General features: G+C 42.1%; 1 protein-coding gene across 1 annotated transcript; it reads left to right on the top strand.

Moving 5' to 3' along the window:
- The first annotated feature begins 384 nt into the window (after positions 1 to 384).
- On the top strand, positions 385 to 14,703 carry GRXCR2 (glutaredoxin and cysteine rich domain containing 2). Its single transcript, XM_002710280.6, has 3 exons — positions 385 to 720; positions 7,220 to 7,444; positions 13,788 to 14,703. Exons 1-3 carry the CDS (start codon positions 385 to 387, stop codon positions 13,968 to 13,970), a joined length of 744 nt encoding a protein of 247 aa, XP_002710326.4. The 3' UTR covers positions 13,971 to 14,703.
- The last annotated feature ends 239 nt before the right edge of the window (positions 14,704 to 14,942 follow it).

The raw sequence follows: 14,942 nt of genomic DNA, 5'->3' as shown, positions 1-14,942 counted from the left end.
ACTAGATCGAAGTTACTGCTGCTAACAACATGGCACTTAGTATTGGATCCTTGTTGAATTCACACTTTGCCGTCTAAATAACCTTACTCATCCTCAGGCTAAAAGGAGAAAGCCTTGGGGTAAGGTACGAGTGAGCTTGGAATTAGGAGGGGAACCAATCTTGTCTGTGATCCATGCACTCTGTAACCCCACAGTCACCTGCCTTTGCATGAGGGTCCATCAATATTTAACACGTGGTGTCAGTTGCTGTAAACCGAGCACACCCCAGCAAGAACTTCAATTAATTATATGCAGGAGGAGAGAAAATAAAATGCCTTTTTCTCAGAGCCCCCTGTTTCACTGGCTGCCCGAAAGCCTGGAAACCACAGGGTGAACATTCTGCTGATGGGGGACCCTGAAGAGAAGCTGAATCAGAAGAACGACGACAAACCCCGGAAAGTGCGATTTAAAATCTCCTCCTCCTACAGTGGCCGAGTGTTGAAGCAGGTCTTTGAGGACGGGCAGGAGTTAGAGTCGCCGAAGGAAGAATATCCTCACAGTTTTCTCCAGGAGTCCCTTGAACCCATGGATGGTGTTTATGGGTCTGGGGAACCCCCCAAGCCCCAAGTGTACTCCCCTAAGCTCACTGCTCAGAGGATCAGTGTGTTTAGAGAGGGCAGTGCCTACACTTTGGCGGGCAGCCAGCCGCTGTTCAACAATTACAAGGCGAATGACCATAAGGTTGGTATTGTGTGCGGCATATAAGCTTTGAGGGTATGCTTCCTGCAGTGTGTTCACAGGAGCACCTAAGTGCTTCCGATTTGTATCTTGCTCACTCTTGCCTCCCAACTAGAGGTAAAGGTGCACTAAATGGGAAGATGTTATTAGAACAATATTTCTGGGGCAAAAATAGCATGCTTGTTGACTACCCATTGGAAAGTGCAATGAGCATATATATGGTACTCAAATTCTGTCTAGGGTAATGCATTGTAATTGGGTCTTCGGCTGGGTTTACGCGGTATGGAAATTAAATAGAGGTGCAGTGGTTTGCAGGTTGCCAGACTGCTGTTTTAGAAAATTATGCAGCAGTGGGTCGTTTTGTTTTCTGAAAGAGCTGAGTGCTTGAAGGTGTTCATTTGATTCCAATTATTCAGCTTGTGGTTTATCTATGCCCCCCCCCCTTTTTTTTTACCCCACACTGATTGCTTTCCTAATATCTACTTTCTGAAATGTTTGTCTATTTGTTTTTTGCCTTTCCATTGCTTGATAGCATGAGTTCTGGGTAGTAGAAGTACCGAGAAGAGATATGAAAAGTAAATCAGTCAGGGGTTATGTTACATGGAGAAGAAGTTTAAGCTAATAGCTCCATGAAAGCATGTGTTTTATCTGTGAATTTCAATTATCTTCCTGAGTACCTTGAATAATCGAAAACCCAGACATGATTTTCTTTAAGGCTGGAAGAACCTGGAAAATATCACTGATTTCCAAAATTCATATGAGATGTGTATAAGCTCCCTGCCAGTGGGACCATGAATGCCTTTTTAAAGAAGATTAAATACAATTATATAATATATCCAGTTTATTAATGAATAGCATATGTTCTCATCTTTAAAGTGTGAAATTCGGATACTTCCTCTCTAATCATTTTTATTGTTAGTTTCCTAAGGTAATAGGTAATACAACTGTTGTAGACAAATGTATTGGCTTTGCTAGCATTGGTAAAAACATAATTATGGCATATCCATAATTATAAAATATAATACTAGGGTTTTTTTGATATTAAAGGGGACTGGAATGAAAAACCACTTATGTATATGGAGTGGCCTTTGCATTAAAAAATGCTGCAATGTGCGGTCTCTGTCTCTACCTACCACATTGGCTCTTTATTGTAACCTCGAAAAGAAAGGCCAAGTATGGTCATTCCTACTTTGTAGATGAGGAAAGCTGAGTGCAAAATTGTTGAGAGACCATCCAATTTTATAGGGTCATAGGGAGTGAGAATAAGAATTCATATCTTCTGATTCCCCATACTTTTTGTCTTATGGCATGTTTCTTTCTAGAAAACAAGACCATTACATAAAAGCAATGATGATGGTAATAGTACCACTTATTGAGTGCTTCTTAGGTCTTAGTAGCTAAACACTAGCTTGTAGTTGCAGTGTTTCTTGTTTTAAAAATTATTTATTTCCTTTTCACGTTAAAGACAGGGAGGCAGAGACAGAGATCTTCCATCTGCTGGTTTACTCCCCACGTGCCTGCAAAATGTGGGGCTGGGCCAGGCCATAGCCTGGAGCCAAGAATTCAATTTGGGTCTCCCAAATGGGTGACAGGGACCTAGGTACTTGAACCACCATCTGCTGCTTTGCAGAGTGTGCATCATCAGGAAACTGAATCAGAACTGGAGCAGCCGATGCTCAAGCTAGACTCTCCAGTGTGGGATACAGGAATCCAAAGCCTCAACATAACTGCTGCCCCAAATGTCTGCCCCAGTATTTCTTTACATCTTATTTGTGGGTTTAGAATTGACAAAGTTATAGTTTATATAGACCTTGTACAAAACCACAGTGGATGGTTTTTGGACTGCTCTAAAGTCAGGTGCCCAATGTGGCACTTATGGAAGTGGGTGATTTGACATAGATTTTTTTTCTTTTAAAAGATAAGTGAAGTTTCATGACAACATGGTGCAGTTCGTTAATGCACAGCACTCCAGAGATCTTGCTGAGGTTTGGAGTCCTGCTTCATTCCAGCTTTCTTATTTTCTTTGTTGCCCATTCAAGTGCCATGTCCTAATCTGAGCCAGCCTGAGGGTGTGAGCGTGGCCAGAATGAACTACTGTAGCACCACCCAACAAAATATTTGTGAAAAACAAAGAAATGGGAGCTGAGATGCCACCAGTTTTTGTAATTTTTTTTATTTGACAGGTAGAGTTATAGACAGTGAGAGAGAGAGAGACAGACAGAGAGAAAGGTTTTCCTTCGGTTAGTTCACCCCCCAAATGGCCGCCACAGCCGGCGCTGCACCGATCTGAAGTCAGGAGCCAGGTGCTTCTTCCTGGTCTCCCATGCGAGTGCAGGGGCCCAAGCACTTGGGCCATGCTCCACTGCCCTCCCGGGCCACAGCAGAGAGCTGGACTAGAAGAGGAGCAACTAGGACTAGAACCCGGTGCCCATATGGGATGCTGGCACCGCAGGCGGAGGATTAACCAAGTGAGCCACGGCGCCGGCCCCGCCACCAGTTTTCAATAGTGAATCCAATCATTGAAAAAAATCTAGTAAATCCTAGTAATGAGATCACATCAGATTAAAAGCAATGATTCAAAGAAAGGACTCTGGACTTGACAGATTTTTGTACACTTGTGTTCATGATAGCATCATTCACAGTTGCCTAAAAGCAGTAACAATCCAGATGTTCATTGACTGATGAATGGGCAAACAAAATGTGATATGGACTTAGAATGGAATATTATTCAGACTTGGAAGAAAGGACATTTTGACACATACTACAGCATGGATTAATCTTGAAGACATAATGCAAAGTGAAACCAGCCAGTCACAAAAATAAAAATACCGTATGACTGCACTTAGATAACGTACCTAGAATAGTCAAATTTTGTCAGATACAGGCAGAAAGTACAAAACTGGTTGCTGAGGCTGGCAGCAGGAGAAAAGGAAGAGTTATTGTTTAGTAAATTCAGTTTCTGTTAGGAAAGTAAAAGATCTGGGGATAGGTGGGGTGATGGCTGCACAATACTATGAATGCACTTAAGGCTACTGAACTCTTTACACTTAGAAATGGTCATAGTGATAAATTTTATAGCATGTGTATTTTTCCACAATAATCATAATAATTCAAAATAATATGGTGTGCATATTTTCTCACAGTAACAATAATAATAGTAATAATTTATGAGAAAAGTAAGGGCTTAACTGTCGGTCAAACCTGGCTTGATATCCAGTTCTACCTACTTGCTGTGTGAGCTCTGACAAGTGACTTAATCTTGTACAGCTTCAACAACATCATCGATGATGTGAGGGAATGAAAAGTTTCTGCATAAGAGGGTTCTTGTGGCAGGTGCGAAAGATAACAATAAGAAGCACTTATCATGGCGCTTGGCATGTTGCATGTGCTCAGCAATGTTCCTCAGTATTACAATAATGAGCAGGTTCTTACAGACATGCTGAGTCTTTTTTATTTCACATAATGGGTAGAGAAAGTAGTTATAAATAATTAAAACATTTTGAGGAGTTAAAACCAACTGACATTGATAAGGTTTACTAAAAAAATGGAAGGTATGCGATGTTTGCTGAATATCCACTTTGCACATATTATGTAATTTCATCACTGCAGTATTTTTAGGAAAAAAAGTTTTACAAATTGGAAAAACAGAGGTTCATAAGGGTTAAATAACTTGCACATCCACATAGTTGTCAAATAGTGTTTGAATAAAATTTCAACTCACATGTGGCTCTCCCCAGATCCCATTAAATTTTTAGTATCTAACAAGGCATTCCTGCATTTAAACACAGAGCAGTGGAAAGCTTTAAGAGTGCTTGAGTAGCAATCTCTGGGCATGTTGCCACAGACACTAGGACATTTGCAGATGTTCAATCACACAGGTTGCCATTCGGGGCCTTATGGAAGGAAATGAAACAATCCTGGCTCCATCCTGGTCCTCTATAATGCAAGAGTACATGTTCCTCCCTGGGAAATTGGATGTAACCAGATAATGTGAACTTTAGTTACACCCAGAGAGTTTCCTTCGATGCAAGGAAGAATTTGGCTGTCATGTTGACTGAAACTTAAGCACACCTTCAAGATGATTTGGGACCTTCCATCTTGGAAGAACAAGCTAAAATAGGCTTGCCGTCCTTGGTGTCTCAAACATTGTCTAGGGTAGATGCAGTTGACTTAGGTGATCTCAGATTCTCTTAGCATATTGAAACTTTTGCTTTCAAAAAGCAAAGCAAAACAACACAGCTGCAGATTTGAAAAAGCTTCCTAGTAACTGAGCCCCTTTGGCTATTACTGGAAGTAGAAATGGAACCTTCCAAAGGTACCACTATCCTTATCTTCCAGCATTCAGAAACTGATAGTCCAGAGTGTGAAATAGGAATCCAGTGTGCATAAAACAATAGGAAATGGAAGCTGCTACATGATCCCCTAGAGAGAGGGAGAGAAAACAGGGCCAGATAGGAAGCTCATGGCTTAATAAATAATTATTGAAAACTTTATGAATGTTTTTTTTTAAAGACTTATTTGTTTGAAAGAGTTACACAGAGGGAGACACACACACACACACACAGAGAGAGAGAGAGAGAGCGAGAGAGTGCTTTCATCTGATAGTTCACTCCCTAGGTGGCTGCACTGGCTGTGCCTGGGCCAGCCCGAAGCCAGGAGACAGGAACTTCATTTGAGTCTCCCACACAGGGATAGGGGTCCAGGCACTTGGGCCATCTTCCACTGCTTTCCCAGGGTTGATACCAGGGAGCTGGATTGGAAGTGGAGCAGCTGGGACAAGTCCTAGTGACTACTTGGCATGCCAGCACTGCAGACAGCAGCTTAACCCAGAATGCCACAGCACTGTCCCCTTATGAGTGTTTTGATAAGAAACCTGAATATTGAAGTCTTGCTCAAGCCAGGTTTTCTCTGAATATGTGGGAGCTTTAAATATGAGAATGATTAACTATAGCACTTAAAGATTTTTTATTTTAATAGTTCTATAAATGGCAAAATATTACACGCTGAGACATGTATAATATGACTGGACATGCACTATTTAACAGTTTTTAATAATAATAATAACAATAGCAATAACGCCTGCCACTTGTATATTATCTCCCACTCTTGCAAACCATGTTTTATGTATTTTTCAGAGCACCTCCAACCCCTAGAAGGTGATACAATTAACCCAGGGATAAGCGTGAAAATATTTAGTCCCAGGGACATTGACAAACCAGCAAGGAAGTCAGAAGAGTTGAGGCAAGGTCCTGAGAGTTGGGTCCTGCCCATTAACTCTTACATTACTGGGTTTGGGGATGTTAGAGATTCTCTGAAGGAAGCTTGGGCTAATAGGAGGTGACTTAGGAGTCTCAGGACAACATCTTTTTACCAGTTAGCATGGAGGTATTTCTACATTTTGATAACTGCTCTGTCTGGGTGGTGCCCACTGGCTGGATGTCAGCCCATTTGCAGGTGCACGACTGAAGTTCTGAGAGATATGTGCTCCACGATACCCCAGTGTCTCCCACTAAGTGGACAGCAGAATTAAGGTCCAATGTGGTTTCTCTCCAAGCTTTCCTAACTCTGGATAAAAAGATGTATTCTTGGTGAAGTCATTCCTAAACCTTTACTCCCTAGGAATCTCTACTGTATTGTGGTATTGTTCAACTTTATTTCTGAGCAAATGATTAAGTAACACATCATTGAAACTATACAAGGGACATAAAGCTATTAATGTGTTAGAAGTCTACTTATTGACATAAATAGGTTTTCATATTATATGCATAGTGGAAAATGTGTGTTATAACAGAGTTGTATACTGTTTTTTTTTCTTTTCTTTTTTTTTTTTACAGGTTTTGGGGGAATGCTTGTCAATAGCTCAGTGCAGGTGTCAAGACTGTGGGACTTTTTGGGCAGACTTGGGTTCAAGTCCTAGCCACAGTCTCTGAGTCTCTGAGCAATTCTGTCATCTTGGGGAGACCCTTAACCCCACTGAAACACAGCTTCCTCACCTATAAATGCGGTAATCATAGTGATGTTTAGGGGGAGTAGTGAGGTAATGTTGATAAAATGCCCAACACACAAATAGTTCTCAGTAAATGGTATCTACTAGTGTTACTATTTATGTCTAGAAAGGTTTGGGGAGACATCTATATAAAACAAAAAAGTCTTCCTTTGCATTTGTTAAGTATACACTGTGCCCAGTTCTGCACAGTGGTATGCAGTTGGAACACAAAGTCTAGATCTTCCCTCTGGAGCTTTGCACATTTTTTACATTTTTAAAATTTAACTTTGATGATTATTATCAGCAAGAGGAAGGAATCTGGGTTTCATGGCATCAGAGAAATGAGAAAAACCATAGAAAGAATTGTAGAATTGTACCTGTGGTGTTTGATGAGATCATTAAGTGTTGGGTGATATAAATTCTTTCTCTCCTATTTTCTGGGTATTAGACAAGTTCTATAGCCCTGTTTTTGGTGTTTGGTGGCAAAAATGGAATGTCCATTCTTCATTTTTCTAGCCCCCACCTATTATCGATTTTGGAAAGATAATCATCTACACGAATAACTTGAAAATTATCCGAACCCCGATGGACAAGAGAGACTTCATGAGGAAGATTCTCCAGAAAGAGGAGGAAGCTGAAGAGGAGTCTCTGATGGGAAAAGAAGAAAACTATGGAGACAGGGACCAGAACCATGGGCCTCTGCCCGAGATGGAAAGCACATTCCACAGCCAGTATGCACAGGTATGTCAGAACAGGCAGGGTATCACTGGGCTTTGAGAGACAGCCTGGGGTCCAGGTGCCAAAGATTCCTTATCGTCTCACTTCTCTCATCTCCCAAATGTACCCAACTCTCCACAGCTTCTCTGGAGTCAACTTTCTTCTCTCTCTCTTCCTAGGGACCCAGGCCACCTGACACCAGGAAAGGCTCTGAAGGCTCTGTTCACAACCACTCGTGTCCTTCTAGAACCTGAAGATAATGTTTTCAAGATTTACTTTGTTATTTACTTTAATACCAGAGTAATAGAGAGAGGGAGAAACAGATAAAGAGATCTTCCATTCTCTGATTCACTCCCCAAGTGGCTGCAATGGTCAAGGCTGGAGAAGGCAGAAGCCATGATTCTGTCACTCCTTCTGGATCTGCCACATGAATTGGTACCACGTGAATTGGTGCCACGTGAATTGTTACCACTTGAACCTGCTGCTTTCTCCAGAGCATTAGCAGCAAGCTGGACTGGAGCAGCCAGGACGATAACCTGTACTCTGATATGAGATGTGGGCAACACTGCAGGCAGTGGCTTAACATACTGAGCCACAACACAGGCCCCTTGAAGATATTTCTGAAATGAAAATCTTATCAAGTCACCTCCTCAGTCAACATCACATCCCTCAAAGCTTTTAATGGCCTCTCATTGCTCGGGATGAAGCAAATCCATACTTATTCCCGAAAGCTCTTTGAAACATGGCCACTGCTGTTGTCTCCAGCGTCATGTCTTCGTATCTCTCTCTGGCTCAGCCACACTGCCCATCTTTCCATTCCCTGTGTGTTCTTTGCTTTTTCCTACCAGAAGCAACCCTCTCTGTTTGGAAAGTTCTCCAGATTCCCCTGGAAGGAGTCCCTTCCTCAGAGGAATCTGCCCTTCTAGGAGAATAAAATATTCTAGAATGGGCCCATCAGGGTACCTCATATCCCTCTTCACAGCTGCAGTCTTTTTCTTATCTGATTATTTGGTTAATGTTTCCTCTTTCTTAGCAGGATTCAGTCTCCACAAAGCAGGGGCCATGTTTATGTTGGGTACAACCTTGAGCTGCAATGTTAAAAGTAGAACCTGGCATATAACAGATGCTTAACAAATATTAGTTAAATGTTTCTGCAGAGAAGGTTGGTGAATTTGAAACCAAAGTTGTTGCACCTGGTAAGAGGCATTCATTCTGCCATTGCTGTCTCTTGTCTTCTACACAGCACTGTTAAGCACCTAGCATAGCAACAAGCAGATGATTGGGCATTGTGATCCAAACGAAGCATGACCTTCCCACTTAAAAGTCTTTAAAAGTTGTATTATTTCCCATATTGTAACTTGCAGAAGCATATGTTTTCACAGGAATGGCAGAAATGGTAAAATTCAGGTCACCCTGCGGTCTGAATGGAAAAGCAACAGCAGGCCTGATATGACAATTATCTTCAAATTTAGTTTGGAGAGATCTGCGTTGTTTAGCTGTAATGCTGCGAGGTAGGACAGAGGTGTGCAGTGAAGGCTGCTGTGAAAGGTTATACTTCCCCTGCCTGTCCTTTAAACTCTCTTTTAAATTGCTATTTATTTGCCTAGCCCTTCATGCAGTAATGCCCAGACCAGTTTTATTCTAAAAGAGAGGGTCGAAGAACATCAAGGAGCTCCTTCTGACCCACAGGCTCTTTGTTCAGTTTTATAGAAGAGGGAAGCAGTGTGAACCTGATGAAAGAGCAGGGCAAGGCTGAAAGCCAGGCCACACTTGAACCTCTGTATTAACCACAAAAGAAACAGAGGAGAATAATTGAGTTGAGCCACAATAGGGAAAATCTGTTTTTGTGCTTAGTGAATTTGAAGCCATAAATCATCTGACCTCCTATATGGTTTATGTGATCTCAACTTTGAGATAATAGTAATAGTAATAACAATAATGATGATGATGATAATAATAGTTGTCATTCATTGAAGGCTCATGATAGCCAGGCACTATGCCCAGTGTATTTCATGAATTAGTCTGTCTAATTCTCATAAGGACCCTGTGAAGTGGGGATTATTAACTATTTCGTTCTGTAGCTGGTACAACTGAGGCTCAGAGAAGCTAAGTAACTTCCCAGAGATCATATAAGCCAGGAGTCAAATCCAAGTTCACCTGTCTACCAGTTTTATGATCAGACCCACCCAACAGTTTCTACATGGGTGCTGGTTACCATCAGGGTTACGCAGCCCTTTGAGTCTGCAGTGAAAGCTATGGCCCTGGCTCTCCTTGGTCATGGAGCTAGTGAGAGATGGCTTGGGTATGTCTATTGCATTCTAGAACCTAAGCTTTGCCGTGCACCTATGTCCTGAAACCTCTGAGAAGAAGTTTTTCTGAGAAGAACTTTAAAAATACTGAGAAAGAAAGGAAGACTGTTAAATGCCTTGTATAAAGTAGGTCTCATTAAAGTTTTGTTGAATTCACAGAATGATTACGAACAGCATGTTGAGGGTAGGTGGTTGGAGAAAGAGGGGTAACCAGGATAAAAATGGGAAATCCAATGAAACTCCTCATCACATGCTTAGAACATTATAACATGTGATATAATTTGAAGATTTTTCTTACTCTCTTTGGTGAGATTGTCAGAACATTTCATCAATCTTTCAATTTTTGTCCTGGCACTATGTACAAGAGAATTTTTAGATAACATCTGTGGTATTGTGGTAGGATTTTAATGTATTCTCCTTGGCAACGTTGACTCATACTTATATCATTAAAATCTCATTGGGATCAGGCACAAGACATTAGAAATACTGGATTTTGCAGACAATTAGATTGTGGCAATTTTTTAAAAAGATTTATTTTATTTATTTGAAAGGCAGAGTTACAGAGAGTGAGAAGGAATGACAGAAAGAGAGAGAGAATTTCCATCAACTGGTTCACTCCCCACATGGCCACAACGCCAAGGCTAAGCCAGACTGAAGCCAAGAGCCTGGGACCCCATTCAGGTCACCCACGTTGATTGGCACGGTTCCAAACACTTGGGGCATCTTCCGCTGCTTTCCCAGGTGCACAAACAGACAGCTGGAACTGGCACTCATGTGGGCTGCTGGCACTGCAGGCAGCAGCTTAACCTGCTGTGCCACAACGGTGGCCCTGGCAATTTGTTTTAAAATTATCTTGGCAAATAAATTGATTTTGAATACTTTAAAGGAAGAAAATAAATTTTCCATAATACATTAAAACACAGCAATGATCTATAAAATATTAACAACAGAGTGCATGGAGTTTTTTTCAGTTGGGTAATCAGTTCTATTCCCTAAATCTAGAATAAATAAAATTTAATAGCAGTTTGCAGGATGATGAAGCAATTCTGAAAACTGATGCTTCCTTTTCCATGATTACTTTTATTATAAAGAAAAACTGTTGGCTGGGTGGAGTTAACCAATGGGCTCCATTTGTCTGGTTAGTCCCTAGAATTTAAGAATAAGAAAGGTGGTCTAGACGTTGCTGTTTTGTTTGTTGATTCATTTGGACAATATGTGAACAAATACTGTGCCAAATACCATGCTAGCTATCCAACAAGTGATGGTGAAAAGTACTAGCCCGGAGAGCTGCCTGTCTAGACAGCTGAAACTTCCAGCAGAGTGTAACACCCACCATGCCATGAACAGTACAGGTGGCCGTGGGGAGGGCCCTTGGTCCTTAGGCGTAGGCGAGCAAGGCTTCTTAAGAAAGCATTACTCAGCTGATATCTGAGAACAAGTGGGAGTTGGCTCTTGTGGGCATAGGGAAAGGTCTTTGGAGAGCAAGTGTAGCCATGTCCAAAGACAAGAGACTAGTGGAAGAAGTGTCAAAAAATTTAAATTGACTAATGAGACTGTATTTTATTCTGAGGATTTTCCTGGAGGTTGGCTATTTATTAAAAGGTTTCTGGAGGGCTTTCTCTGTGGCACTCACTATTGTAGGTGACTTAATGAAGCTGACATCATCGAGAGAACATCCCACAAGACCATAAGCGGGGTTCACACTGTATTCATGTCAGAGTTGGGGGCGGCTGGACTAATGATGTGGCTGTGGGCTGGAGAAAACAGGATGGATTTGAGGAGTTCAGAAGGTGAAATAGACCAGGCTTGTTACCTGATTCACCCGATATTGATCTTCTTTATTCACAGTGTACAGGGAACACAAGGATTGTCAGTTAAAGTCTTTAAGATGTCACCCAGGGGTGGAGAACCTTTTTTCTGCCAGTGGCCGCTTAGACATTTATAACATAATTTGTAGGCCATGCAAAATTATCAAATTAAAAATTAGCCTGCTATAGATTTATTGGATTTTGAGTCCTGCCTGTGACCACCTTGGCAGGGCTGGAGGAGATGATGATGTGGGCCGCACATGGCCTGTGGGCAGGAGGTTCCCCACCACTGTCTTAGGGGAAGAGCAAGACAGTAACCAAGGGGCACTTGCTGCGGAGTGAGTCAGGGACTAGCATCTTGTTGGAAAGGCTTAGAAGTTACTCATTCTTGTGGAGAACCTCTGTTATACCAGATAGTATTGCATTTACCTATATGAGGATACTCCTAAGAGTTTATGTGAAAAGGAATTAAGAAATGAGTTTGTTTTAGTGGAATTTAAAAAAAAGATTTATTTATGTATTTGAAAGTCACAGTTACAATGAGAGAGAGAGATTGAAAGAGAGAGAGAGAGAGAGATCTTCCATTCATTGGTTTATTCCCCAAATGGCTGCAACCACTGGGCTAAGCAAGGCTGAAGCCAGGAGCAAGCAGCCAGGAGCTTCTTCTGGATCTCCCACATGGGTGGCAGGGGCCCAGAGACTTGAGCCACCTTCTGCTGCTTCCCCAGGCACATTAGCAGGGAACTGGATGGAAAGTGGAGCAGCCAGGACTCAAACAGGCACCCATTTGAGATGCCTGCTCTGTAGGTGGCAGCTTAACCTGTTGTGCCACACATACGGCACCTGGAAAAAATTTTTGAAATCCATATGCACAAGGTGTCTGCAGAAAGTTCATGAAAAATGCCTACTATGAAAAAACTGTATGGATTTCAAAATATTTTGTGAATCTTATCCACATAACATAATCTTTTCCTTCCATTTTGCCATGAACTTTTAAGGCATCCTCATATCCCCTGGTCTGATATTCCAGCTACTCATAGGGGTAAGCATCACCATTTCCATTTCACAGGTAAAGAAACAGATTGGGAGGGTGAAGTAGTTGTCCCAGTTGCACAGTGGATGTCAGACGCCACCTCAGCATTAGTCTGCCAGTTCCAGAGCACAGAGCTCTAATGCACTGAGCCTTACTCAGTTCTGTAACAGAATAAACAGCTGCAGCTCTGCAGTATGTAACTGATTCATTTATTCATTTCTCCGCTCAGTCGCTCAGTCACACCCAACAGCCTTACCTGGACACTTACTGTTGGGCACCTACAATGAGGTGCGGTGAATGTCCTCCTTAGGAGCGTGAATGCTGGTCCTCAAATCTCTGGGATCCAGCTCTGCCTCTGTGTGGGCCTTTGTGGCCCACCAGTTAGTGAGTTTAACAGTGTTGGAGTTGCCTGGGTCTGAGTCTCAGCTCTTCTGCTCCCCTTTCCAGCTTCCTGCTAGAGTGCACCTGGGAGGCAGCAGGTGATGGCTTAGGTGGTTGAGTTCCTTCCACCCACGAGGGAGACCTGGATGGAGTTCCTGATGGATGGAGTTCCTGATTTCTGGCTTCCGTCTAGCTCAGCCCCTGCTGTTCTGAGGATCTGGAAAATGAACCAGAAGATGGGAGATCTCTGTCTCTGTCTCTCTGCCCAAATAAAATATGTAAATAAATAAATGAAAAATAATAAAAACAAACTGTGTCTTCCAAATTGTGTGTGACTGTTGGCAAATAACTTCTCAGTATCTCATTTTCTTATCTGTAGGACAACATGGTAATATTATACTATCTCATTTGGATGTTGTGAGGATTAGATGGATTGATTTATACAAAGCTCTTAGAACAATGCCTGGCACCTCCCAGGCATGTAACAAGGGTTCTCTGTTAGTATTTGGCAAGGAGGAAGATAAGGTCCTTGCCCTCTGGGCCTTACAAGAATAACCTGTTGAGTGTGATAAGGGCCAAGAGAAATGAAGAACCTTGGAATGCAGGGTGTGGTGGCAGGGGTAGCTGTCTTTGGGATGTCCAGCAGGGAAACTATCTCTGATAAAATTGCTATAATTATTCTGTGTCACAGTCAGTTCCTTCAGTGGTGTTTGTGTGGGAAATACGTTCTAATTCTGTCCAAGCTTTTGCCAAAGCCCAGTGCTATTTTAGACCTGCATGTGTGAACAATGGACTTGAACTGATGCTCCAACTAAACCCTGACCTGTCTCTTGCAGGAAGGGGAGCTGCCCGAGGACAACTGTTTTCACTGCCGAGGGTCGGGCAGTGCCACCTGCTCTCTGTGCCACGGCAGCAAGTTCTCGATGCTGGCCAACAGATTCAAGGAGTCCTATCGGGCCCTCAGGTGCCCTGCCTGCAACGAGAATGGCCTACAGCCTTGCCAGATTTGCAATCAATAGCCTGTGGCTTTTGCATGTCTGCTTTTCCCATACCCTCCCTAAAGCAATTCTAATAAACTGCTCCCTCCTCCTTCTCCTGCCTGTTTCAGCAAGGAAGCCCCAGTGACTGCAGTCACCTCCACCACTGGCAAAACTCAATTATTCCGTGACATTTAGTGAGGCTGGTAACATCTCTATGAGGGTCTAGGTAACAGGGGCATTTTCAAATCAGAGTCTGCTTTGAAACCAGTTTTAAAATTATCCTTCCAGAAACATGTGCATGCATCTCACTTGACTTAGCTCCATTTTCTCCTTGCATCAGTGAACAAATAAATGTATACTTCAGGCTGCAGGTTGAAGTCATTTTCTGGTTAGGAGTTATTTTGCAAAATTATGCTGTGAGAAAGGAATAAAAAATGCAGGGTTTTGATGAGCTGGATTCCCATTGCTTATTATGCATCTTGAATTGTTATTGATCAAATTGAATTTCTAATTGAGCAGAAGAGGAAAGGCATAGGCATGCTACCGTGAGCAAAGCAGGATGTTCATTCTGGAGATAGGGAAGCCAAGGACGCCTTTCCTTTCAAAGTCTCCATTCTCCTGTGTGATGTGCTTGGGTAATATTCACACAGGCAGTGAGCACTACTACTTCTTAGGTCAAGATGAGATAAGACACTTTTGTGCGCCTCTAACTACTGAAGTTATAAGCCGACTCAAAGCTATTTATAATAAATTTGGTGCTCAAGTATGCGTGCATGATAAGGACTTCTTTTAGCCTCTGAATTATTACCAAGTAAAGAAATCTATTTTATGTCTAAGGGTTAGCCATGATCTTTTCAAAAGGGACTGTGGATATTTTATAGGTATCTACTGGAAACCTCTAAGAGAATAGTGAACCATGGTGGATTTTTAGCGATTATGTTTTACTACCCATGAATACACATGGAGATGAGTGTTTCATTTGAAAGTTGATTATAAAATTTAAAAAGGGGA

The sequence above is a fragment of the Oryctolagus cuniculus genome, chromosome 6 (genome assembly GCF_051225735.1).
Source record: "Oryctolagus cuniculus isolate XC-2025 breed Fujian yellow rabbit chromosome 6, ASM5122573v1, whole genome shotgun sequence".
In the NCBI taxonomy this organism is placed as follows: domain Eukaryota; kingdom Metazoa; phylum Chordata; class Mammalia; order Lagomorpha; family Leporidae; genus Oryctolagus; species Oryctolagus cuniculus.
This window is presented reverse-complemented; position numbering and strand designations above follow the sequence as displayed.